Here is a 26,955-nt window from a genome sequence, read left to right as displayed (position 1 = left end):
TTTCAGTATACACTAGATTCTTGTAGTCCAAACGGTTCACTAGAACTTCTTCATAAAACATCTTTCTATAAAATCCACAAATTCAGAATTTGAATTTTTCAAAGAAATTGCATGCAAAAACTTATAGGCCATTTTCAAGAAGTATTCTTGAGATCGATTTTTCTATGGCAAATACTTATTCTACCATAATGAAAACATGTGCAAAATATAGTGCAAATCGAAGAAGGTCGAGTTCTGTGATTATTAAATTATTCCAAATTCTCTAACGAAGTTTATCAAATAACTTACGGAAAAATTTTCAAAATCTATAACAAATTGAGCCAGAAATTCTTCAATTGTTTTTGTTTTCTGCTCCAAATTTCCGGATTATACAAGAATTGTTCTTGAAATGTCTTTTGCTTTCGAATTTTAATAAGAAATTAAAAAAAAAAGGATAATAACATGTATACAAATTTGTGGAGAAGCATTTAGTTAAATAACTGGGAAGGGGAAAGGATTCATTAAGATATTCATTGAAAAGTTTGTAACGATCATGCATCAAATATTTCTTTAGAAGAACTTTACGTAGCATTCTGGAAAATCCAAATGTCAAGAAAGGAATTTTGTTTGATTTCAAGTATAATTTCTGAAACAGATTCTGATAGAACATCTTGAGGAATTTGTTTTTTTTTTCTTAATTCATAAGTGAGCTTTAAACTATTCAGCAACAATCCATTTCAACAGAAAAGATTCATAAATAAACATTTATATATTGCCGTCCATCTGTGTCAACATTTTGTTGTTTTTGGATCATTTCCATTACGCTTTCTTGAGAAGCTTCGTACTAAAATCTGTTCATACTCCTTAAAGCAACACTTTAAAGAATCTAAAGAAACATGTTAATTCTATAAGTTACGAAAAATTTCTGAAGCAAGTATTAAGTATAAGTATTTTTTCCGATTTCTGAAAGTCCATCTGGTATTCTCAAAAAGAAAATCAATTAACGCAAACATTCAAGGCATCGTTCTTAAAAATACCGTCATAATTTCATGTTTAACTTCTACAGTTCTTCAACAATATTTAAAAATAATGCCCCCAGAAAAGTTGGTTTGGAATTTCTACAAGTAGGAAAAAATGGTGTCTGCATCAATCTGTTCGCTATGGTTCGCTATAAAACCTCGGATATCATGTAAAACATTTTATAAGATGTTAGTTACAAATTCCTCCAGTAAAAATTCCATCCAATTGTCAATTATAAAAGACGAAGAAAAAAGAACAACATTCTTTGTAGTAAATTTACCAAAAAGCTCTTAAGAATTTCTGTGAGATATATCATAAGGAATTTCGTCAGAAAGTTTTAGAGATTCTGTTATTTTCCGTGAAAAGTAAATTTTTCGAATTAAAATAAAGCTGAAATTATCGAATTATTAAAATTTTCCTACGGCATTTTTGAATAAATTTCAAAATTTTGTTCAACTGCTTGTGAAAATCTTGTGAAATATTAGGAGAAATCCTTCAAATATCACATAGAAAAACCATATAATTTTTTTATTCAAAGTCCTGAATATTTTTCACTGCGAATTCTTCGAGCAATCCTTGAAGAACTTTCGGGAGATTTTCTGAAAAACTTGTTCAAGAAATCTGGAGGAAAACTTTAGGAAGAACCTCATAGGAAAAGTTAGAAAAAATGTTGCTAAACACTCTGAAGAATTTGTGGAAAAACATCCTTGCGTGATGATCTTGAAGACAATTATGGCGAGACTCATGGAACTTCTTGTACTTGTTTTTGAGAAATCCTCAGTTATTATTGAACAAGTGGATGATATTGAAGAACTTTATGTGGTGTTTTAATTGAACTTAGTTTACAAATCATCTATAATCTGTCTAGTACATTGTAACAAGCTTATTTGAAAATTAATTCATGTGTGCTAAGTTCAGTCACCCCTCAGTAGTTTCCCCTTTTCAATCGCATTCTCAAACGTAGTAAATTAGTTGGCGAAGAGAACAGAAGGAAATCTGACACCGCCAAATTAATTTGTTTTCCCGCTTAAGCTCAGAAACAAACACGACCTCGAATGCCCTCGAGGTGCCCATCAACAACCGAACATCGATAATTTGATCCGATCATTACACAGTTTTTTTTTCTTCCCTCAGCTGTCAATCGGTAATCCACACCACTTGAAAGAAAAGGGTGTAAAATAATGTGTTCTTACTAACCATTTACATGACCAATAAATTTGACTCGTGCCGGTTGTTGTCGGCACCTTTTGTAAGTTAAATTAACCCTCGTATATCCAACTCCGCTTTAAGACGGGGTGTACTTAAAAATTTTGTACATATTTTCGTTCGAAATTCAAAAATCGGCGAAGTTTTTTTATGATTCTGAAAATGTTTGTAAATCTGAAAAATGTTCGAAACATTCTTGAATATAGTTTTACATTTAATACAAAAAATGCACGTTTCATATTTTTCTACAATCAATCCATTAAAGAAGTAGAGCCTGGTGGCATCAAAACAATTTGAAGCCTGGGTTTGACGTTGGAAACACGGAAAATAAAATATGTTCCGGAAAAGTATATACAGTTGTGTTCAGAATAATAATAGTGAAAGCCAATTTTCATACAAAATGCTCAACTTTGGCATGCTGTAACTTTGTTTCCATATGAGCAATTGGCATGAAATTTTGGCAGTGAACTACAAATATACTCAATTTAATTATCACATGATTTGAAAATTTTCACACTACCGGCTAAAAAGTTAAGCTCCAGGTGAAATCGCTCAAAATAATAGTAGTTTTAATAATTTAAATATCTGCTGTATTTTGAGTTTTTTTTATTTTTTTTCTTATTCATCGTTTCAATTATTTCCACCCAAGCTACAAATGTATAAACAAGCCAATTTTTTATAAAATTGTTGCTGAACAAAAATTTACAAAAGAAAAACTACTAATATTTTGAGCGATTTCACCTGGTGCTTAACTTTTTAGCCGGTAGTGTAAAATTTCCAAATCATGTGATAATGAAATTGAGTATATATGTAGTTCACTGTCAAAATTTCATGCCGATTGCTCTTATGGAAACAAAGTTACAGCATGCCAAAGTTGAGCATTTTGTATGAAAATCGGCTTCCACTACTATTATTCTGAACACAAGTGTATAACCGTAAAAACTAAATTCTTCATTATTGTTTAAAATCGATAATTAGAAGTGAAATAAAATTAAGATAATCAAAAATGATATTAAGATCGAAAATAAAAATTGGCTATTAAAGGGTTAAATTCACCTCGTTCGGCGTTCAATGAGTTGTGCCTGCATGCAAAAAGAAAACTCCTTAGCTTGACTCCCAGGTTGCACCACTATGGGCTACCATCAACTTCCCCATCCAGAGACTGAAAGCCTTTCAAACGCAATCGTCACCCACACTGAATATAAGAAACAATTCTTCCGTTTGACATGTTTGCTTCAACTGTCTTAAGGGGGTGCAAAGTGAAACGATTCAAACGGGAAAACCCATAAATTCAAATAAAATCCCCCGTGCCGTTTCAAGGAGCTCGTGTCGATAATTCGTTCCAAGAGGATGTGATGAAACTTTTCCTGCGATGGGATCCGAGCGTTTGTAAAATTTACGATTGACAGTTGGTGGCACGGTTAGTCACAGATCAAAAATTGCTTCCATCCACATTGCACACTTATGGCTGGCGAGATGTGGTTCGCTCTTTAATGCTCCAAAGACGCACTAAGAGATATTTAGATAATCTAGTTGGCCAAAAGTAATTCGAGACATTTATCGAATTTTCTTGTTCAGCTAGTAACAAAATACGTTTTGAACAGTATTTTGATATATTATTTTATTTTTTTTTTTGTAAAACCTTATATTTGCAGCTTAGTTGTTAATGTTTAAAAAAAAATACAAAATCATCTAAATCTATTGAGTTCTCAGGAGATTCAACTAAATAACTGAAGTAAAGCCCTAATATTTTTATAATATAATTCTTAGTGGTTTGATTCATATTTCTAAGGCTTGGATAAACGAAATTTTCGGGTTCTAGTCCACCTAGTTCAGGTACGTGGTTAGTTATCTGTCTTCGTTGATATCTCCAGATATTCCTGACACGTTGACAACGGAACAGCTTATGTATAGTGGTCTCTAGTTCTCCTGGACATGTTTCGCAGTAAGGATTCTCCACTACACCCCGTTGATACAGCTCTAGATGTCTTATTTTTCTGTGCATTACCACGAACCAGTTTGAGCGTTGTGCAGATGATAAATGTTTTTTGTGAAGATTCTTGAAGATCATTTTCCAGTTTCGTTGATCAGCTGACACAAATCCAGGCTCAGGTTTCAATTCTAGATAGTGATGATAAATTTCTCTGGATGAAGGTGTGTTGATTAAACGTTCCGGTAGGAGCGCTAGCTCTGCTTGTAGTAAGGATGCATGATTGAACAACGCTGGAATGGAACTGCTAGAATTTTGTAGAAGACTGTTCAGGAACGGAAGTTCATCAGCTGGATTCATCAATCGATTCAAAAGCAGAGCTTTCGACTTTGTTTCAGGACATTGTAGATTTAGACCACCTCTTGTTTTAGGTAACGTTAGATTAGCAAAAGCTATTCTTTGCAATGTTTGGCCGTGCCAAATGAATTTCCCAAGCTCTGCCCAAATTTTTGTTGCAAATCCTTTCGTGAGAGGTATATTAGAGGCCATATACCAAAGTTTTGAGGTGATGTACGTATTGATCAGAATGATTTTCTGACACAGATTTAATTTCCTGGGATGATGCAGCCAAAGCTGGGTTCGTAATCCGTTCAAAACGGACTGCCAGTTCAACTTCTGTGCTTGCTTGATGTTATCTCCGTATTTGACTCCTAAAATGTTAACGTAGTTTTCGATGTGAAGCCATTCTGAATCAGTCGTAAGATCAACGTTGCCAATCATTACTGCTAGAGTTTTCCGTTTATTCAAAACTGCACCCGAGGTCAGTCCAAAATCATTGAAGAGAGCGACCACTTTCATCAGAGAACGTTCGTTTTCTAGGAACATGGAAATGTCGTCTGCATAGGCGTTCATTACAGCATTAGGGAAACTTCTTGAAATGGCGTCTAACAACGGCTGTAGATACAGCACAAACAGATACATTGACAGTGGGTCACCTTGTCGGACGGATCGGTTGATTTTGAGCTCCGGAGTAAGGTGGCCCAACGGCCACCATCAGAATCTTGGAGTACGATTGGTTCCATATCGTGGCAAGCAACTCGACGAAATTGGCGTTGAAATTCATCCTAATCATGGTTTGCTGTAGAAATTGATGGCTTACTCGATCAAACGCATGATCCAGATCAAAAGACACCAGCAATGCATTTTGTCGAAGATGTTTTAGTTGACAAATTTTGTCGTAGATGCGGTTCGTTGCTTCAAAAATCGCTCTTTTTCCATTTGAGCATTTTTAGTTGTTTGACAGAACTAACGGTAGGAGACAATGTATTCTTTGCTTCAAAATTCTTGCTAAAACTTTGTAGTCATAATTCAAAAGTGATATTGGTCGATATCCTTTAACGCTTTTATCGCTTCCTTTCTTCTTCACAAGAACAAGGATTCCGTCATAGAACTGCCTTGTTGCCTTACCTTGAAGTGCATCATTAATGACATTTGTGAATTCAAAGCCAATAATCTGCCATGTTTTCAGAAAAAATTCCTTGGGTAGCCCATCGGAGCCAGGAGATTTACGAGAGCTACTTCCCTTGATTGCAGTTAAAACATCATCTTGTGTTATTATTTGCATCAGATTTTCGTTTGCTTGGTTATTTTCAGGGATCGCTCTGATTGGCATGAAATCCATCGAAGGTACGGCTTCTTCTGAAGAGTACAGATTCTCAAAATAGGACCTGATTGTCTCCTTGATTTGGGAATGATCGCAGGTTTCGGTGCCATTTTCTGTCTGCAAACTTGAGATTGCAGTTTTGGACCTTTTCCCATGAATTTGAGCAACGTGGAATAAAGTAGTCGACTCTCCAGAAATGTAGGTTTCGTTATTGGCCCAAAAGTTTGAAGAAAAATTTCTCTGTAGTCGCAACATTTGTGCCTTGATACGATTGATCGTTACAAGTTTTTCTGGATGGCCGTGATAGTTATCGTATGCTTCTTTTAACAAAGATCGATAAAGCTCAATTGCATCTTTAAAATCTCGATAGACAATCGAGGTTTTCCACTTTAAAACGGAGATAACCTTGGGTTTCGCAAACTGGACCCACCATTCTATCCACGAAAGGTAATTTCGTCTTGCTCGCACCCAATATATCCACTTTCTTGATAGCTCGTTGATGACTTCCGTGTCATTCAGGACATGTGGTTGGAGACGCCATACCCCACGTCCACAGGGAGTTCCTATATGTGGTAGAACAATCCGCACAACGTATGCTTTGTGATCGCCGTACGCAGTTGGACTTTTATTTTACTAGTGATTAGTATTCGGTCGATCCGCGACGCTGTGTTGGATCTGATATACGAAAACTCCACTGTGTTCCCATTTAACGCTTCCCACGTGTCAATGAGTTTGGCTGCGTTCATAAGCCGTTTGCACATAGGACTTATACTGCTACTACCTGTTGCATCTTTAGGATTAACTACTGCGTTGAAATCACCGCCCAGCACCACATGCTCCGTGGAATGATGGAGATAGTGTGCAACGGCAGAGTTGAAAAAATCTTCTCTTGCTGTTCTTTGAAGAGCACCAGAGGGCGCATAAATGTTAATAAACGTTATTGTTCCAATCCTCAATGAAATAATACGATTATCTAAGCTTTTCTCAACGTTATGAACATTGTACTGATCCCTGACTGCTATGGCTGTACCTCGTTGATCAGCATCGACATTGAAAAACAGCATATATCCTGGCAAATGCAAACGATCGTTTTGCACTTCTTGTAGAAATATTACGTCTAGCTCTGATACACGAACGAAAGATGTTAATGCATCGATTTTTGTGTGGCTTGAAATTCATATTGCAAATGTGCAATTTTATAGCTAAACATTGGCATCACCCTAATAATAAAAGCAGTCTAAACGTACAGCGCACTTGAAAGCGTTCCCTGTCTCTGGCATTTATACTGACAATGCTGTGAGTGCAGACGTCAAACCAAACTAAGATGTCAAGCAGGACATATTCGGTGTCGTCATCGTTGATGTTTTGTTTTGATTGCAGTAGTTTACGCTCACCTGAATCGCATGAATGGCGCGGAGTTTGGTGTTTGGTGAATATTAGTGCGGTTTTTAAATGTGTTGTTGTTTCATTCGTAGTCGCACATCCATTAAAGAGTGATTTCTCCGGGTGAACCTTTGGTTGTGTTTCAGTGTGCAGCGGCGTTTTGGATTCTACAAGAAGTGCGTTATTTTCTAGTGCGGCAGTATCAAAACAAGCTTCGGTAGGACATATACTTGGGCTTACCTCACAGAGAGAAAGCCCTCGCTGACCGTGTCGTGGTAGTCGTTGTCGGTACCGAAAGAGTGCAGGATCGCGATAGTGATGAATGGGATTTCCCATTGAGTGTTGGTTGAAGATTTGGCTCATTGGGAAGTGTCGGTGCGCTGATTGCAGTGATTTCATGGTGAGTTCCGTAGAGTTTCCGCGTTCAAGTGATGATGGGAGAAAAGCAATTGGGATTGTTTTGAGAATGACGGCAGTATCAATGTCAACTTCGGCAGGACATATATTAGGGCTTACCTGACAGAAAGCAGAGCCCTCGTTGGTCGTAATGTCCATTGTGAATGAGTTTTCAGTGAGATGCTGTTGGTTGTTGTATTTTGGAAGTATTTCTATTCGTGAAGCCATTGCGCATATTATCGGGAAGTATTGTTGGTTCTGCTCCTGCTCTTACGTTTCCCCTCCTGGAACGGGGCTTCAGGGATAACAGAAGATTGTTGAGAACGGTGTCTTTTAGGAGCATTGATCGTTTCTTCGCCGTCGTCTGAAATGCTGAACTCTGAAGTGTTGATGGATTTTTCACCGATTCCTTTGTGACTGAGGGTTGAACTGCTTCTGCTTGATCCAGCAGCTTGAGTGTTTTGCTCCAGTGGGTGGCGGGAAAGCGAAGAAGGCCTACTGGAGTGCTTCGAGGTTGTTGCAGTTAATCGATTGGTTATTGCTGCTGCCGTACCAATTGTTGTTTCTGTGCTGTTTGTCTTTCCATCGGATGTTTGCATTTCGTTTTCTGGATCTGGCGAGCTGGGCGGCGGTGGCGTAGCATTGATTGCCGGCGATGGTGGGATGATGCCTTGCACTACTTGTGCCGCAGTAAGGCGGCTGTTGATGTCGTGACCTAGTTCCTTCCGTGCCTCGTTATAGGTACGGCCAATATGGAGTGGTCTTACGCAGTAACGGCAGGTGCGAATTTGGTTCCGGTAAGAAATGAAAGCGGTGTGTGTCGTCATCGGAACATAAGATGGGATCGGCTTCCTTATCCTCATTCTTGCCAATCTTACTCTCGTGGGTAAACCGGGCCAGAAATTTTTCCACACCTCCTCTTGCGTGGAAAAAACTTTGCCATACGGAGCTAGGTGTTTAGCAATAGTTTCAGTCGAGAAATAGGACGGTAGGTCAACTACTCTAACCTCAATTGCATTGTCGTATGGGACGATTGGAATAGCATATTCCTTGTTGTTTAGTTCGACAGTATGCTTCAAGCTGTGGTCTGCTACCAGCTCTTCCACATATGCTTGAGATTTTAGCTCGATAATGACTCGTGCTTTAGTCATGCTGGGCTGGATACAGTTGACTTTGATCATGTCTAGCTGGATCTTCTTGCTGATTAGCTCATGAACTTTGTCTAGTTTAGGGCGGGCTGGCATGCCGCTAAAGTCTAGATATACGGAATCTTTACGGTAGTCATCCATTTTAGCGATTGAATGACCGGATTCCGATTGGACCGCACTTTTCGGCGTAACGCCTTTTACACTTTGCCCTGTGGCACGATAAACTGATATGTTTTCACCAAGCGATTGTCTCAAACACGTCCGAACGGTACGAAAGCAAAATTTCAACTATATTAATTGAACACTTGAAACGAATTCTAATATTTTTCGTATAATGTGACTGATAGGCCTATTTTGTCTGCGACTCCCAGATTTGTTCAAGCCAAGCATGAAACAGACGAGAAGCAAAATAGTAGAATTTAACGAAATTTGCTCGTCTAACATTTTGGCAAGGTGAAGTGAAGTGTTAAATTTCTATTAGTTATTCAAAACTTTGCTGTGCACTGCAGTTATTGAATCAAACTTCCAACAACTATGTTTAGCATATTTATTTCTCAAGATCATGGTTTAAATCATAAAATCGATGGATCAATTTTCTGTACTATTAGCAACTTGCAAACTCACCAACAGATTTATGGATAATCTCGATTCCATGTTGAACGTAAATTTTCTGTATAACTTTTAATTTGGGAAATATTAAAGTTGTTAGAAAAATCATCGAACTGTCAATCTATTTTTATTGCTACGAAAATGTCCAGAACCATAAAATCGACAATTATCAAAGTGCAAAATAAATCTTAGATTTTTCTGTATCATACATGATTTTATGAAAATACTGTAGTTCTTTAAACAAACAGCCTCAAACAATGTTCAGCAAATGTGTAGCATTTGTTTCTCAAAAATATAAAACTGGTTTTTGTTCTGGCAATACTGCTGCATTGACATAAATGTTGAATGAGATGTGACAGGAGGATAGACAGAATTACATGAGGAAGTGAGCAACAGAAAGCCGTCAAAGGTAGATGGGAATGAAAACATAAATAAAGATTATAGTGAACACATTCGATATAGTTGGTGAAAAATGAAATACATTTTTGCTAGTTTGTTAAGTACAAAGTACTTCAAACAGAAAATTATCATTAAAAATCATTTTCAAACTTGGTAACCTTAAATATTAGAATATTTTAAAATCACAAAATTTATAAGTCATGACGATGAATTTCAGGTTAAATTGCAACATGTTTTATTTGTATTCCACGCATTTTTGTGAATATTTGTTGAAACAATATGTTTGAACTATCGTTATTTAAGGAAAACTAAGAATTATGCATAATTCCACAACTGTTCATGTGTAGACCATAACTTCAAAATCCGAGGGTGAATTTAAAAAAAAATCACTTTTGGCCAGCTAGATATGCCACATGCCCCTTTGTGCCACGTGGCAGTGCTGAAAAGGAATAAAAGTTTCCTTCTCGGCACAGGTACTGCCGGAGTGGAGAGCTCACTTGTGCGAGTGTGAGTTTTTTATGGTTCAAAATTTACTCTAAATTTCCAGCTTGATAAGTGGAAATACGTGTTCGAGGATTGAATCCGGTGTGGTCGTACAAACTACTCCTGGTGATATAGTTTCAAGTGGGATGGAGATTGCGAAGACTAGCTGTTGTTGTGGTTTCCGTGTGGTACAGCGATCGTGACGAATTCGGTTCCGAAACCACAAACGAGGAGGGAAAAAAGTCACGAAAAGTGGAAAATTTGAAACTGCTGGCAATAAACTCTAAATATCGTTAAATGAGCCATGCAAGAGACTAGACGGTTGTCAAACCGTGGAGAAGCTGTTGATTTTTATGGGGAGGATGGCGAAAGTAATATTTTCAAGTAGTAAGTCACGAAATGTGTGCTGCTGAATCGCGCACTAAATTGAGAGATTTCCTTTAATGGGGTCGGCGAAGTCGAGTTGTACTTTTTATTTTGGTGTAGACGAACAATGATGTTGTCGTGAAATATGGCAAATAATGACAAAATATCGCGTAGAGTTTGTTTTGTCTTCAGGATTCCATATTGAAGATTCAAAAATATAAGAGTTGGTTTCGTTAGAAGAAATTTTTTAACATTTCATATTATCTGTTTTGCTAGACTAGACAATATCATGTTTTAACCATAAGTAGTGCGATTCTACGTAGTTTCTTTTATGAATTCCTTCAGATCATTCTTCAAGGGAAGATCTAAGATCAAACTCAAGAGTATCTTCACGCATTGCCTAAGAAAGCATTCTGGAATTCGAGGATTTCTCTATATATCTTATCGTAAAACTGAGTGAGTTTATTGGTACGCTGTGTTATGTTGGAACAAGCTCTGATATGTTACTTATTGATTGTAGTTGAAAAAATGTTTTTGGAAAACCATAAAACGGGGTAACTTTGATAATGCGGGGAACTTTGATAGTGCGAGACCCGCAACATACTAAACGAAATAGAAAAGTTTGTGTAAATCAGTTAAGCAAAACGAATGCAAAAGTAAAGAGTATTAGTATGACACTTCATGCCAAAGCTATTTTCGTTGGAATCAAGTACATTTGAGGATTTTTATGCCAATATTGAAAATTTGTAAGATTTTAGAATTTTTGAAACGCTCACAAACAATCTGTTCTACGATCACTTTTTGATAAAGTCATAATGAGTTCGTTACTTATTCTTGACAGCCTAGTTGTAGTAGAACATGAATTCGTTCTCAAATCTCTTAGCGAAAACCATTATTACAAACTGGGGCCATTTTTGTAATCTAAGTAAGAAATTTCCATATGGCGTTATGCGCCTAGAGGTATGCAACGCCCATAAATGTTCCGTAATTGATTCAATTTTGTTCAATTTGTACTCCATTCTCAAAGTTTTTGTTTTGTTATTTTTATTAAAGAGACTTTCAGCCGTTGGCTGTTTCGTCTCTACATTCTCAAAGTTAACCCCAAAACAGAAAACCGATTTTCGATTATATGAAACATTATGTATCCATTCAGAATAAATCTTTTGGCAATCTATCAACTGCAATCGATAGTTAGGATGCCAGTACTTGTAATTCTTTGAAACAGCATGCATAAATATTCAAGTTTTCTTCGAAAAATCTATCAAAGTTATCCCGTTTTATGGTACCTTTATTTACAAGGGACATACATATATTAACGCGCACCTAAACAGCCGAAACAAGCAATAGATAATATCACATATAAAAAAAAATAAACAAAGTTATTTTCACTGAGCATAGGAAGATTAGTCTCCTTTCAAGCATATGCTCAAATAACTGGTCATGAATCCTAATGGATAAGTCATACATTTAATGTAAACCAATGTGCTTATTGCTCTAGTTGTAGCGCTTTAATGAATTTACAAAGAAACACGTTGAACATTTGATCAAAAATTCCTGGAAGGTTCATTATTGAAATACTTAGTAGAATACTTTGTGCATTCTGTGAGGTATACTTAGAGAAATCTTTAAATTATTGACGGTAGAATCTTTTTAAAACCATCTTACGCTTTGCAAATCAATAGGTTTGATGGATTACCAAGCGGATTTTGTTTTAAGAAGAGCCTTAAGTTTCTGACGGAATATTTAAGAGAATAGTTTAGTTACAAAACAAGTTTAAGCCCTTCGATGCAGCAAACAATAATTTAAGAATGTTGCATCAAATATTGATGACTTCGACCAGGCATGTTTTACCAGAACATGAGATAATTGGCTCATTTTTGTAAATTTCCAAGTTTCACCATTACTTGAATTATTGCTCACTTTGGACCAGAAAAAAAAATTACACGTTCATGATTTTAAATATTAGATATTGGATAAACTTGAATATCAATCTTCAACGCTACGCATTTACACAATATGATTTCCCATCATGCTTTCACATAAATTGGGTTCAATGCAATCGAAGCTAGATTTAACAACAAAATAAAAAAAAAAACAGTTTTCCTATATAGGAAATAACTAACAGCCATATTTTTTCAAAATTCAATCGATTTCTATATAGATTTTGCCTCTTATTTGAAAAACATACGAAATACCGTGACACACATAACATTTGTCTTGAATTGAAGCAGAGGTGTAATGGTACTTACTTACTTAATGTTACTCACTGAGTAACTAGCTCCTCAAAGTAAAAAAAAAAATGCAAAATATTTCAAATGAAAAAGTCTGATAAATTGATACAAATAGCGCAGCAGGACAGAAGGATCTCGTTCTGAAGAATGATTAATTTTCCTTTGCAATTTATTTCATTTTTTCCGCTCACAATCCAGAGAAGTAACATACTGTAATGAGAATGAAAATTGCGCCCAATGATTCAGACATTATGGCAAACTCTAGCACCACCTTCTTGAAAGATAAATATTATCTAATGCACATCGTTTCACTATAGTTCTGAAAAATGGTTGGAGATTTTTTTCCGCTCACCTCTGAATAATGTGAAATCATAAATTGAAAATTGCGCCCATGTGATTTAGCAAAAAATAAAAAAAAGTCAACTTTCTTGAATAGTAATATCCTCAATACTATCATGTGTACGCATTGCGCCCCATATCTTCTCATTGTTTCGTGTGATTAGGCAGTCTTCCGCCCTAGAGACTATTGTATGAAAATTGTGCCTCTGTCAACTATGAAAAAATGGTTTGTACAACTTCCATGAAACATCAACAGAAATAATTTAGTGCAAATAGCGCCCCTTTGATGTTTCCGTCAACGTTCAAAATGAGTAAAATCATGTAATGAATGTTGCGTCTGTTCGATTAAGTTTTATGAAAAATTTACGCCTACAATCTCGAATATCAATATCATGTTGTCATTGCGCCCTTAGGATTAAATAATCATGATGTTTTTTATCCACTGCTCAATAGGGTTTTTTTAATTATGAAAACTGTGCCCTCAAGGTAAAGTCATTATTTTTTATTCATTGTCTGCTCAAAACTTCATTATAATTATAGGAAAGATGGCCAATTCGCCACCCGCAGCGCTCGCATCGTTTTTGTTCATGTTTGACGTTTACACACTACCGCCATCTATTGGCCTGTCGGCCAAACACACCAATTTTAGCATTGGGCGTACATGTCCTCGTGACTATGATTTTGATCAAGATTTGTTCTAAGTGTTACGTCTTTTTTTCTTTGGTGAAAGTTTCTTCTATAAATATATAAATCTTGTACAGTAAACGACACTGAAGACTGCTTTACAATTGAGAACGATATATGCGCATCATTCCAAGGACAAATATTTTATAGTTTTTTTAATTTAGTAACGAAAACTGTTTCTTAGTTAATTAAGAAACTATCACCTATAGCATGTATAGCGCTTCGGCAGTGGAGTAAGTGTTCAGTGCAAAGCAGTTGTGTTACAATTGTATTATGAGGGTGATAATTATAGATTTCAATTTATTAATTTTAATAAATTAAACAAATTGTCAGTACTTAAGGCGCATCTTTGTGATGATATTCTTAAAAGCACACCAATATGAAAGGGCGCAAAATTTTAAACATCTTGGGTAACCTACTCGGAATTTACCATGACAGCACTGAGTTGAACAGAAAACCCAAAAAATGATATTTGCCTTGCTCTATGCATATACTTTTTGTTGAACAGCCAGAAACTACAGTTTTACATTTTATGATAGTTTCAGCTATCATTTATAATGTCACAAAAAATTTTCTTAAGCCTGGCTGTTTTCCATTTTGGATTATATTCGAGTATGTTATCCCATTTCACATAAGAAGCGGATAAATTTCCCATAACTCAGAACAATTGCCACTCAGACCCATAATCCTCCCTCGCATTCCCAAAACAGAGTATTGGCCCGGTGATGTATGGATTTATAATCCTACAAATCTTAAGAAAACAAGTGGAAAATGTATCCACCAGTGACACCCAATGGGTGTTCCCCATTCTGAACCAACAGTGTTTATTTTCTCGCGCAGAGTGTCTCAAAATAATACTCTTCCGCCTACCACAGCCGAAGTCAACCCAATAAATAACATAAATGTTTCCCATAATGAACCGACATTCGGTTCGATTTGCTTCCGAAGCTAAGAACGCATCATCATCTTCATGGTGTTTCCGAGAGAGATTTCAAGTCCTGGTTTGCTTACCTACCAGAGAATGCACAAAGGTACCACTATTTAGTGTCTTAGCAATATCCCATCGTGTAACCTATCTTTAGAGGTAACTTATTGGAGAACCCAAAGTGTGAGGGAACGGAATGAATGGGTGTCACCGTGCATCAAGTGACTCCCCAACATAAGCCACAAGCCGCATCAACTTGTAACAAGGTTCTAATTTCGGAGCGAAATTAGTTACGCCAACAAAGCATCAAAACATACTAAACACAAACGACATGCCACAATAAATTTACACACTCTTCAGTTTCGGATTCAATTAGGCGCTTCCTGCTCCTCTCTCCATCCATGCCCTTGTGTGTTCGTTCCCATATGAATGCGCTTGACGCAGTTATGAACTACGCTTCTCGAAAGGGGATGTGGTGGTAAAATGAACATGTCGAGGATTTTATCACATTTCTAATGAAAAAAACAATGAATTTGCATAGTTTTATCGCACAATAATAAAAATAGGTATGTTCTTAAGCGTTAACGAAAATTGATGAAATGATTTATTTTAGCTACACTTTGCGTTTAAAATGAAGAGTTGTTAACAAGACACGTGAAACAAAGATTTTGCAATATTCAAATCGAATTTCCGATATCTATGAATTCTCATAATCCAATCAAAAAAGTCTAGTTTAACTTAAATAGCTGAAATAGCATGTTTGTGACAAAAAATGAACAAATTACTGTAAAACTCAGACATCCAGAAATCTCTGATCAGCATACTCACGTGAAACTTCATTTGTTTATACAAATCACATTACACCCGCACAACACGATGGATTAAATCGATCGCAGGTACGACATTACTCCATACCCAAAGGGAGTCAAGGAAATTTTCATTATGACCGGGAATCGAACTCAGTCACCTCCAGCATAGCTTTGCTTGGTAGACTACGGAAGGCTCCTGTTACCAGTCCTGTTCATTTTACCACCACTTTCTCTACCTACCAATGCGCTGCGGAAGATGGGAGTCGGAGTACGGAGTCTGTGAGGAACGATCTTCGCACAAACAAAGCCGACTTGTAGGAATGCCTGTGGCGAAAGTTTTGATTCGGTTTCTTAAACTTGTCGGTGGCGGTTATGTTGAGTTGAGAACTGAGCCGTGGAGTGGAAGCATGATCTTGGTGGTAGTGGTGGGTGTCGGTCGACAGAATTTATACTGATCGAAATCGCTTTTCCATCAGTTTCTGAGCTGTTTGTTTCTCCATAAATTCAATTTCATCGGAATGGAATTCGAACGCGTTTGGGAATCCACTGTTGGAAAATTGTGAACACTAATGTCATTGCGGCCTGATTTCCCAATGTGACGTGGGATATGCTATCTGCGGAGGTGTAAGCGCATTAGTACGAGAGGTTATGGGATGGAAAGGATGACTCAATATGTACCCGAGTGAATGAAGTTGAAATCATCCTTGTACGAAGTTTTGTAAGACAAACTGCAGTTTTTTACACACATTTTAGCACAATTCCTAAGATACTCGTGGAAATTTCAAAATAAAAATACCTCCAGGATTTTTTGGAAATTTTCTGAACAGAATCGTGACAGGAACACTAGTTTCTGGAGTGAAGGAGGTTTTTAATTTATTCTTGAAGGAATATCCGGATCGGTGTTTCTAGATCTTCATGGGCACGAAAAAGAGCACTTTTCAGCGACCGTTCCACCAGTTTGGGAATCCGCAGACCCCTAGTTGGTAATCTTGGGTAAGGATTAATCCTTGAATGGATTTCCAGAGGTATCACTGAAGGAATTTCTGGTAGCATCTCTCTGGGAGTATCTGGAGGATTGCTTTTAAAAATTATTGGGGAAACCCTGAATACATTTCTAGAGATTCCTGAAGAAACTCCTGAAGAAATCCATTAAAAGATTCCTGGATGAGCTCGGAGGAATCCCTAGATAAATTTCTTGAATAATAACTGAAGACATTCCTGAAGGAATACTTGAATAAATTCATGAAGAATTGCTGTAGAAATCACTGAAGTAATTCCTGGAGGAATCGTTGCAGTGAAATGTGAATGATTCCCTAAAGAAATTGGTGGAAAACATACTGCAAAAACACCTTGAGAAATTCTTCAATAAAGCACTGGAGGAATTCCTGAAGGAAATCTTGAAAAAATTCCTGGGGGAAACTCCTGTAGGAATGTTTGAAGGAACCTATGGCAAACTCTTAGAATTGCGGGATAAATACTAAAGGGAATTTCTGGAGAAATTCATGAAAGAATTTCCTGGAGGATTTCCTGGAGAATTCCTGGAGGAATACTTAAGATAGAAGGATTCCTGAATGAATTATGGAATGAATGCGTGTAAGTTCCTGGAGCAATCTCTGCAGGAATTTCTCTAGGAATCTTCTTTTTAATGTCATTACGTTCTCACTAAGAGAAGGCCGTTCTCAGCTTAGTGTTGTTATGAGCACTTCCACAGTTGTTAACTGAGAGTTTTCTTTGTCAAAGCTGCAATTTTCGCATTCGTACATCGTATGGTAGATACGATTATACTCTATACCACTCGGCTAAAGAAGGCCCCTAGGAATCTCCGAAGAGCTTTCTGAAGAAACTCTTTGAAGAAATTCTTGAAGATACCCTTGAAACTTTTAAGGTATTTCTTCAAAAACGCCTTCCAGAAAAGTTTTTACAATTTAGAACTTCAGCACTTGTTGTATAAGTTCTTAGGTTCTTACAGGCTTGGGCGGTTCAAGATTTAAAAATATTTGAAAATCCATATCAAGACCCCTTTTTCAATAGGACGTAAGTAACATTGTCAACAAAAATCATTTGTTTCCACAAAGTGATAGATCGTGCACTGCTTTGTATGGTTTTCAAATGAAAAATTCAAATTATTATTAATCAGCTCATAAAATTCATTTTTCAAAATTGGCCTATGTCACAATCAAAGTGAAAATAATTTTTTTTCCAGTGTCGTCTTTTTGTCGGTGTTATGACTTATGTAACGCTCGTAACGCCATACGCTTTCGTCAAAACTGACCAAACGTCGTATACAACATTATTTAACGAATCGGTTTCAACGTCGTGTGAGCCAAATTGTAAACACAGTTTTTTGTCTTTGCTTTTGTGATAAAATTTAAGTAAATGTACTCCACTTAACTTAAATCAATCAGGTAACATCGAAATTGTTCACAATCGGCGATGGCATCAGGCGACACAAACAAAACAGCTGTTGTACAGAAATGTAAGTACATTTTTCTCTTGTGATGTGCACCTTTTTCAAACATTCTGTATATGTCAACAGCGCGGTCATTTGGAGCGGAATTCAGAAAGTTCATTTCGAGCCCCCAGTGCCCAGCCTCCGATATACCAGCATCGACCAAGAAAGCGCGAACCTTACAAGGACCAGGAGTAAAACTGACATGTGAAACTGAGAACGGTAAGTTTAGGTGTTTTTTTTTTCAGAAATTTGAGCACTAAGAGATATTTCTTGACTTTCAGCATCCGTGAACGATTCTGCTGGATCCAAACAGAACCAGATACACCGTGCAGTACTCCGCAACATTGGCAACTCTCCAAAAACCAGACCAAAGGGAACATCATTCGACGCAAATTCCCACCGAGGATTCCAGGATGTTAAGAGCAAAAATATACCGGCGCAGGTACTTCTAAAAAATATCTCCGTGGCACATAAACAGGCCGTAGATGTGTACAAAGATAACCAGAACATTTATAAAGGTAAGCTTTTTACATACAATGAAACCTCCATGAGTCGATATTGCAATGGAACAGCAATCCTTTGGAAAGCTGCTTCTAGGGACCATCATAGTAACAATGAAATTTTGTTTTAAGTATGATTCCATGAGTCTATATCGAGTCATGGAACATCGACTCATGGAGGTATCACTGTATTACTATTCAGGCACAGACAAACAGACGTAACTCTCTGTATTAACATTAATTGAAAACATCAACTTTAATAAACACTACCGCTATCTTTTGGCAGAATCACGCAAACCACAGTTAGTCATGATCGATTTCTGTATTACGTTTACCACACACATGCACACTCTCACACAAAATGTCAATGGACGATGAAACAATGGAAATGAATGTTACGTATGTTTGTCTGTGATTCAAGATACCATGCTTCATGTACTCTTTTAAAAATACTATAGCCCTTACATTGATGATCTAAATTAAAATATTCTTTCAACATAACAAAACTCAAATCCTCCGCCGTAAAAAAATGTCAAACATAGGCGTAGCTAGGTAAAGATGGTCAATAGGCTCGTGCGAAGGAATGAATTCCCAAAAACACTCATTAAAATCATATCTTACACATCATTCAACCAAATTTGAATTGCATTTTGCCTTTAAATACATACCACTGATGATTAACTTTGATTTGAAACTACAGTGAAACCTCCATGAGTCGATATTGAAGGGACCATCGACTCATGGAAACATCGAGTCATGGAACAACAATCCTTTGGAAAGCTGCTTCTAGGGACCATCATAGTAATCATGAAAATTTGTTTTTAGTATGGTTCCATGAGTCGATATCGAGTCATGGAACATCGACTCATGGAGGTATCACTGTATTGAGCATACACGCAAACAAATTTTGTTCTATAATCTACCGAATCCATGGTAGAATTAAGAACTGCACCAACGATTTTCAACCGACTACAAAAATCTGTTAAGTTTACTATAATCTGGTGAAAATCACTGAGCAGTGCAGTAAATTTGACTATGTCCATAGTAGCATCCACTACAAAGCATTGTATTTCAATCCGTGACACCCACCGTACAACACAGTGTGATCAAAAGTATGATGCTAAACTTCTCAAATCAAGAATGTTTCTAGTCAAAAATACTGCAACTCTGGTTAAATCAACAGAAGAAATTTTCTTGTGTAGTGATATTGAATATGTTTTGGTAAAGTTAACCGATCAATGTAGTCGGTTGAAAATCATTGGTGCAGTTCTCAATTTTACCATGGATTCAGTAGTTACTACAATAAAATACATTTTAGTGTAGTCATTGTAAGGGTTTGTTAATGACCGCGTAGACCAAATTTTAAGCATTTCAGACTACCTCTTTCTCGTACACTTTGGTTCATATCAAATTTTAAAAATTTATATGAACCGTGGACTATGGCCAGTGTTTTTGGATGACTAACAATTTCAACACATGACGTTGAACCACTCAGTGAAAGTGCTTGTTCCACTATAGGCGAGATCCTTACATAAAAACGGTGACAATCTTCTTCTTCTTCTTGGTATTAGCGTCCCCACTGCACAGTGGTCCAGGAATCAGTTTCACGCGGAAAGATGCATTTTGAGCTTTAGAATGAAACATTAGACAAAAACGGTCTTCTACAAAGTTGTTTGTATTAGTTAAGCCCTTTGTTTGGTGTTATTGAAAATTAGGGTGGACCACAGTTTCATAGAAATTGTGTAACTAACTTTCTTATTTGTAGAAATTATATTATACATGCTTCAGCAAAATTATAGACCATTCAATTTCAAGCAACTTTGCCAAAAAAGTTTTTTTGTATCTCTTAAATTGACCGATTTAGAGCTTTTTTCCTACGGTGACATAGGGTGGTCCGAACAAAACTGGTTTCTAAAGGTTTTCAATTCAAATTTCTCATCAAAGTAGTCTATGAAACACTTTTAGAACTTTGAAAAATGCGTAATTTGGTGAATGAAGATACTCGCTATCTCCTTCCGTTTAGGAGTTATTGTTGTTTTTCTTTCAAAAACATGCCTACTTTGATTGTAAATATTTCTGATTGTGGCAAAAATAAAAAAAAATATCTTTTGAAAGCATTCAAAAGACAAAATTAAATTGTATATTATATCAAAAAAATACAGATGTGTTATTTTTGTAACTCTAATAAAATTCCTTGAAAAACAAAGGATTTTAAGCAGAAAAACTTCACTAACTTTTGAACTAAAATAGATATCAACAATCTTTTTCCTTGAAAATTTGCGTTTTGTTAAGTTCTAAAAGTCGTTCATAAACGACTTTGACGAGAAAATAATATTAAAAAAAACTAGAGTTGAAAAACTTATTTTTGTTGGACCACCATGCGATGATTAGGAAAAATGCTCTAGATTGGTCAAATTTTGAGCTACAGAAAAACTTTTTTTTGACAAAGTTGATCAAAATTACAAGTTCTACCGCTTTGCCTAAGAGCATATACCAGTATTTTTGCAAATAAAAAAGTTGATTATATGATATGTGTTATATTGTGGACCACCCTAGTTTCGAATGACACAGTATGAAAACTTACATTTTGAGAAACAATTTTGTAGAAGATCATTTTTGTCTAAAATTTCATTTTCATGCTCAAAATGCAAAATAATAAAAAAATACTTACTATGAAAATCTTAAAAATAGTTTTAGAGCCCTATCTTTCTTATTTCAGATTTCTTGTCAAAACAGTCTATGAACGACTTTAAGAACTTAACAAAACGCAAATTTTCATGCAAAAATATTGTTAGTGAAGTTTTTCTGCTTAAAATCCTTTGTTTTTCAAGGAATTTTATTAGAGTTACGAAACTAACACATCTGTATTTTTTTGATATAATATACAATTTAATTTTGTCTTTTAAATGCTTTCAAACGATATTTTTTTTATTTTTGCCACAATCAGAAATATTTACAATCAAAGTAGGCATGTTTTTGAAAGAAAAACAACAATAACTCCTAAACGGAGGGAGATAGCGAGTTTCTTCACTCACCAAATTACGCATTTTTCAAAGCTCTAAAAGTGTTTCATAGACTACTTTGATGAGAAATTTGAATTGAAAACTCTAGAGCCAGAAAACCAGTTTTGTTCGGACCACCCTATGTCACCGTAGGAAAAAAGCTCTAAATCGGTCAATTTAAGAGATACAAAAAAACTTTTTTGGCAAAGTTGCTTGAAATTGAATGGTCTATAATTTTGCTGAAGCATGTATAATATAATTTCTACAAATAAGAAAGTTAGTTACACAATTTCTATGAAACTGTGGTCCACCCTAATTTTCAATAAAACCAAACAAAGGGCTTAACTAATACAAACAACTTTGTAGAAGACCGTTTTTGTCTAATGTTTCATTCTAAAACACAAAATGCATCTTTCCGCGTAAAACTGATTCCTGGACCATAGTGCACTGGGACAGAGCCTGCTTGTCAGCTTAGTGTTCTTATGAGCACTTCCACAGTTATTAACTGAGAGCTTTCTTTGCCAAAGTTGCCATTTTCGCATTTGTATATCGTGTGGCAGGTACGATAATACTCTATGTCCAGGGAAGTCAAGGCAATTTCCATTACGAAAAGATCCTAAACCAACCGGGAATCGAACCCAGACACCTTTCAGCTTTAAACCTAATTAGCCAGTTTATTCGTCTTTTCTACGAAATGTCTTACAATGAAAGATAATTAATATTTGGTTGAGTAATGTGTAGCTTTTTTTCTGAAATTCATTCATTCGTACGTGCCGTTCAACCCGTGCCTCGCCTATGTTTAACTTTTTGTTTTAGAGCAAAAATATGGAAATGCAAATGAAGAGAATTGGGCAGCCAGACAGGCTTATTTTCCCTTTGTGTGTTGAAGTTAAATATTAAGCATGCATGACATATTTTCAGCGCCCCCTAAGCTTTCATTGGGAATGACAGCTGGAATGAAGATGCACCTGGGCATTTCGAAGACGAGCATCCGTTCAAACTCTTCTCGCGAAATATTCCATGGTACTGGGAACGTTGGAGAAAAGAGAAACATATCTCGTGGATCCATGAGTAAGTCATATGGCTCTAATGGATCAAAGAACACGAGTACAATCAGAGCGCATTCATCAGCTGGTCAACACGTCAAGTCTGATGACAACGGTTCTGCCCGTAAGCATTCGGAGATGATCAAGCAAGTCAAACATGGTAGGAGTATATGCTATATTACATTCAAGTCCATTACAGCTTTATCCTAATATTTCAGCCACTCTAAACGTTTCATCTGATGAATTGTGCAGATCGGATCACTCTACCTCTTTATCGAGCTCTACTCAAACTGCAGTTTTCGAGTCAATGACTAATGAGATGTTTGAAGGTTTGTCTGGAATCTCAAAACTCGAGCAACGACCGTACCTTCCACGTCATTCCATCTCTATTCGTCCTAGTCTTGATGAATCAAGGGTGCAGAAGACTATTGAAGCACATTCTTCTTCTACTAGTCGATATGACAATTCCATTCATCATGGTTCTACTTTTCCTCCGAGTAATCCGAAAGGTAAGCCTCTAAGATTTGATATGAAATACAAGTTTAATGCGAAATTTAATTTTAATTATTATTCAGCTGTGTTCAACGGTTCGATGGGTACAAAATTTCGGAATATGAACGATCCCAGCATACAGATGAACAGCAATCAATCAAAGCAATCTGTATCATTCAACGAAAGTTTCACCAATCTGGAGGTATCATTCAGTCGTGTCATAACATCAACGCCAAATCGAGTTTTCCCGATTGATTATTCAATCAATTCTTCCACTCAACATGAGGCAATGGATCTAACTGTGCCAAGTTGCGAACAAGCACTTTGCCTGGCCTTACCGAAAGCTACATCACAGCAAGAAAATCCCATTTCACCATTGGACCTTCGCACATCTAGGAATGTTACTCCGTCTGAACAGGCCACTATCGAGGCATGTAGCGAGTTACCAATTGCTGTTCGACATAAATTGAATGTTTACCAGGATCAAAGCACAGCATTTCCGCGCGAGGCAGATCACGACGATCTAGATGGTTCAGCTGTGGAGTCTGATTCAACCTCCAAAGATGCTGACTGGCATCCTGATAAAAACGATATTGAAGATAGCGAAGATGAGGATCCTGCTCGATTGATTCGTACACCTAAAGCAAAGTCCGAAGATACTGACAGAGGTGACGAAGATCTTGACATCAACAGTGACTCTGAAGAAAGCATAGATGGAGATCCTACATGCCTAAATGATTTAACCATTTATGAATACTTTGAAAAATACCAAACATTAGTCAGTGAAGATGAATTTGAGGAAAATTCTGATGGCGAAGACGAGATCGATAAACCACAAAAACGAGCAGCTAATAATCATCCTTTACCGTCGAAGCGTTTATGCCTTGGATTGGGTGAGTTCAAAAATTTTAAATTTACCAATTTTTTCGTAAGGGTCCAACTACATATAAAGAGACATACTGAATCCTATTTACTAAAGCCATACATCAATATCAATTCAGTTTGATTCTACGTTGTCAAGGTCTAAGATCAAATCTTATGGGTATAGGTTGCGAATGTAAAACCACAGGCAACCAGACGCAACATTTTTCAATTTTTCATCGTCCTTTCGTTTATCTTACGATTTGTAATGCCTATTTATCTGAAATTTATATGATTGACTGTGAGTCTTGCGATTCTGCCAATAGATGGTGGTAGTGTTTTCTAAAAGTCGTACGGCGATATTTTTTTAAAGTAATTTTCATATAGAGAGTTAGGGGGGCTGGGGGCAAGAAGGACACCTTAAGATGTATAGGCTCAAATCATGGTTGATAAGCACAATTTTTGAAGATTATTCCAGTGAAGGGCAAGCTCACTTCTTGTTCTAAATTATGTTATCGATAGATTTCAAAAATATTAGAAACACATGATGATTTGAGATTTTTTGAAAATGTTCCTTATGAGGTTTTTAAACGAGGCACGGGGCAAGAGTGCCACTCGTATGGCACCAGAGCAAAATGCCACAAAGTTTGTATATTATTTTTTCCCCGCCTAAACGATAAATTCTAGAGTAAGTAAAGATAAAAACTGAGGGATAAAAGTTGACTTATAGTTAAAAAGTAATTTTACGAAATTGATTTAGTTCTAATCTTATTTGACTGTAACAATAATAGTAAAAAAATTCAGAAACCATTTTGAATGTCCAAGATGGTTTATTTTGATTTTATTTAGTAGGAATTTGATTTAATGCAATATTAAACAAGAAAAATAAAAGTTCATTTGATTTTACATGAGAAAATTGCGGTGTCCCTTTTGTCCTATAAGACATACTGTCAAAAGGACTTTTTCGAAAAAAAAAATCCTCACAGCTATATTGAACAATTGAAAATTATCAATACTGTGCGGAAAAATCAATATGTTTTGTATTTATTGGGAATCAAACCTTGTTTTCCAGTCTTACATTCTTATAATATTTCGCGTTGGAGAGTTAGAGACATTTTTCTATTTTTTTTGTACTAACCATTTTTAATTGTAATTTTTACACAACCCTCAATTAGTACTCAATTCATTCTTATCCTGAGTTGAACATCAAAAAATTGATTTGAACTACGTGAAATTAGAGGTGGCATTTTTGCCCCGGGTGTCACTCTTGCCCCATGTCCCCCTACATCTGTTTGTCATCGGCAAAATCAAAAACAATAGGATGATGAAAAAATACTAGCATTGTGCCTATATGTAGTTGGTTCATATTTATTATTGAATTAGCTTTCTGTCACTGACTTTATATGAATTTATTATGTTATGCTTTAGGTGAATCGAATATATTGAACAACAACCGAGATAACAACATAAGCATTCAAGGAACTGATAACATAGAAAAGGAAGCTGTACAAATCAAAATTTCTAAACAACATATAAGGAATCGAAACAAGCGTAATAAGGAGAAAGGTTTGGAATATCAACGTCGAGACGGTACAATTGTTCCCGCTAGATCGATCAAACCATCTTGCAACTGTAAACTTGATTGTGGTAAAAAGTATCCAGATGCGACTCGGAGAAAGCTCTTATCAAGTCTTCTACAAGTGAAATCATCAGGACAGAACCAGTTCTTGGCCAGTCATATTTCTGTGACAAAAACAGCACGTCCAAAGGTTTGTTTATTCAAATATACAATTTACTTTTATTATTTAGCATCGGTTAAATGTACATGGAAACATGGCTAAGACAAACAGACGTAATACTTAAAATATTTCCGTGATTGGTTAGGCCGTTTGAGCTTATTTTTAATCTTAATCTAGATTACAGAGCTCAGCAAAAAAAATACGTTGGAGTTCTGTATGAATCTTTGGAATGTCGAAAAAATGCACAGGGTTTGATCAAGGTAGTGACATCAGATGTTTTCACTATGGAGTTTGACTTTGTTGATCATATTCACTGAAATCTGTGTTTTAACCGCGAGTAATTTAAAAAATCCCTAATATAACAAATTTTCTGTATAATATATTTTAAATTATTTTGAGCCCATACTCATTGCCGTTAGATTTACTAATCCGAACTTATTTTAGGTTTTAACAATAGCAAAACTACTACAAATCAAAGTAAACAAAATTAAATTTAAACTGCGAACCAACATTATGTTATTCAAACAGGAAATAAGTAAGTTTAAAATTTTTGACAAATATTTTTTGAGCGCAGCGGTATATCAAACTATCATCGTCAGATTATCCTGACGTTTCAGTAATTAATATCAAACTTGAACTTCTGGATTTTATTGTTTCGTTTTAGCCCAATCGCAGAGGAAAACAAATTAAACAAATAAGGAAGGGGGGGGGGGGGTTGCTGACGAAATGCTACGAGGGGGGAGGGGGGTGTTAAAAATCAGCGAAAAAATGCTACGTCACTAGTGGACGGCCCCTTAGATAAAATGATCTTTAAATTCATAGGTGGGATCCACACGCTAAGAAAATATTATACTAGATGGCTTAAATACCATTCTAAAACCGTATATGGTCCATTCACTCATTGCGATGCATTTAAGCGTATTAAGCTTGGCTAGTATAAACGAGTTTTATATTGGTAAAAGTTTATTCGGAAAATATGCGTTCCACGCTTAAACTTCTAAAATCATGGGTTATGAATAAAATTAGTTATTTTTCTCTAATCACTGTAAACAAAGGCCAGAAAAACTTAATAATGTGAATTTTCGCATGAAGCGCATTTATTTCATATAAATCATCAGTTCTGTCTGTTTTCGTTACTCATAAATTATGTTTCTTTCAATGCCGTCCTGAACTCACCGACGGGAATCGGGATCCCGGTTCATAGTTTGCCTCTGCTGGTTTTTTTTGTGTAGCTCAATGGGTTCCATGATTCCCTTCTCATTGCATCATAGTGAGCTGCCGGACCATCTTTGC

At 36.2% G+C, this 26,955-nt stretch overlaps 2 protein-coding genes across 4 annotated transcripts in view; one reads left to right on the top strand and one right to left on the bottom strand.

Annotated features, from left to right (window-relative positions):
• The window catches only part of LOC5578647 (kinesin-like protein CG14535), a 562,809-nt gene that overhangs the window by 371,789 nt on the left and 164,065 nt on the right, over positions 1-26,955 (bottom strand). The gene's annotated exons all lie outside the window — the stretch shown is intronic.
• Positions 17,864-25,853, top strand: LOC110676894. 2 transcript variants are annotated; one of them, XM_021846522.1, is made up of 7 exons: positions 17,864-18,046; positions 18,107-18,241; positions 18,304-18,540; positions 22,446-22,730; positions 22,789-23,079; positions 23,146-23,955; positions 25,352-25,853. In XM_021846522.1, the coding sequence occupies exons 1-7, from the start codon at positions 18,004-18,006 to the stop codon at positions 25,762-25,764; spliced, it is 2,214 nt and encodes a 737-aa protein (XP_021702214.1). In that variant the 5' UTR covers positions 17,864-18,003; the 3' UTR covers positions 25,765-25,853. The 2 variants fall into 2 exon arrangements, with proteins under 2 accessions (XP_021702214.1, XP_021702213.1); XM_021846521.1 differs by having other exon boundaries at positions 22,789-23,955.

The sequence above is a fragment of the Aedes aegypti genome, chromosome 2, assembly GCF_002204515.2.
Source record: "Aedes aegypti strain LVP_AGWG chromosome 2, AaegL5.0 Primary Assembly, whole genome shotgun sequence".
Classification (NCBI taxonomy): Eukaryota; Metazoa; Arthropoda; class Insecta; order Diptera; family Culicidae; genus Aedes; species Aedes aegypti.
Note: the sequence above shows the minus strand (reverse complement) of the source record. Positions and strands in the feature narration are given on the sequence as shown.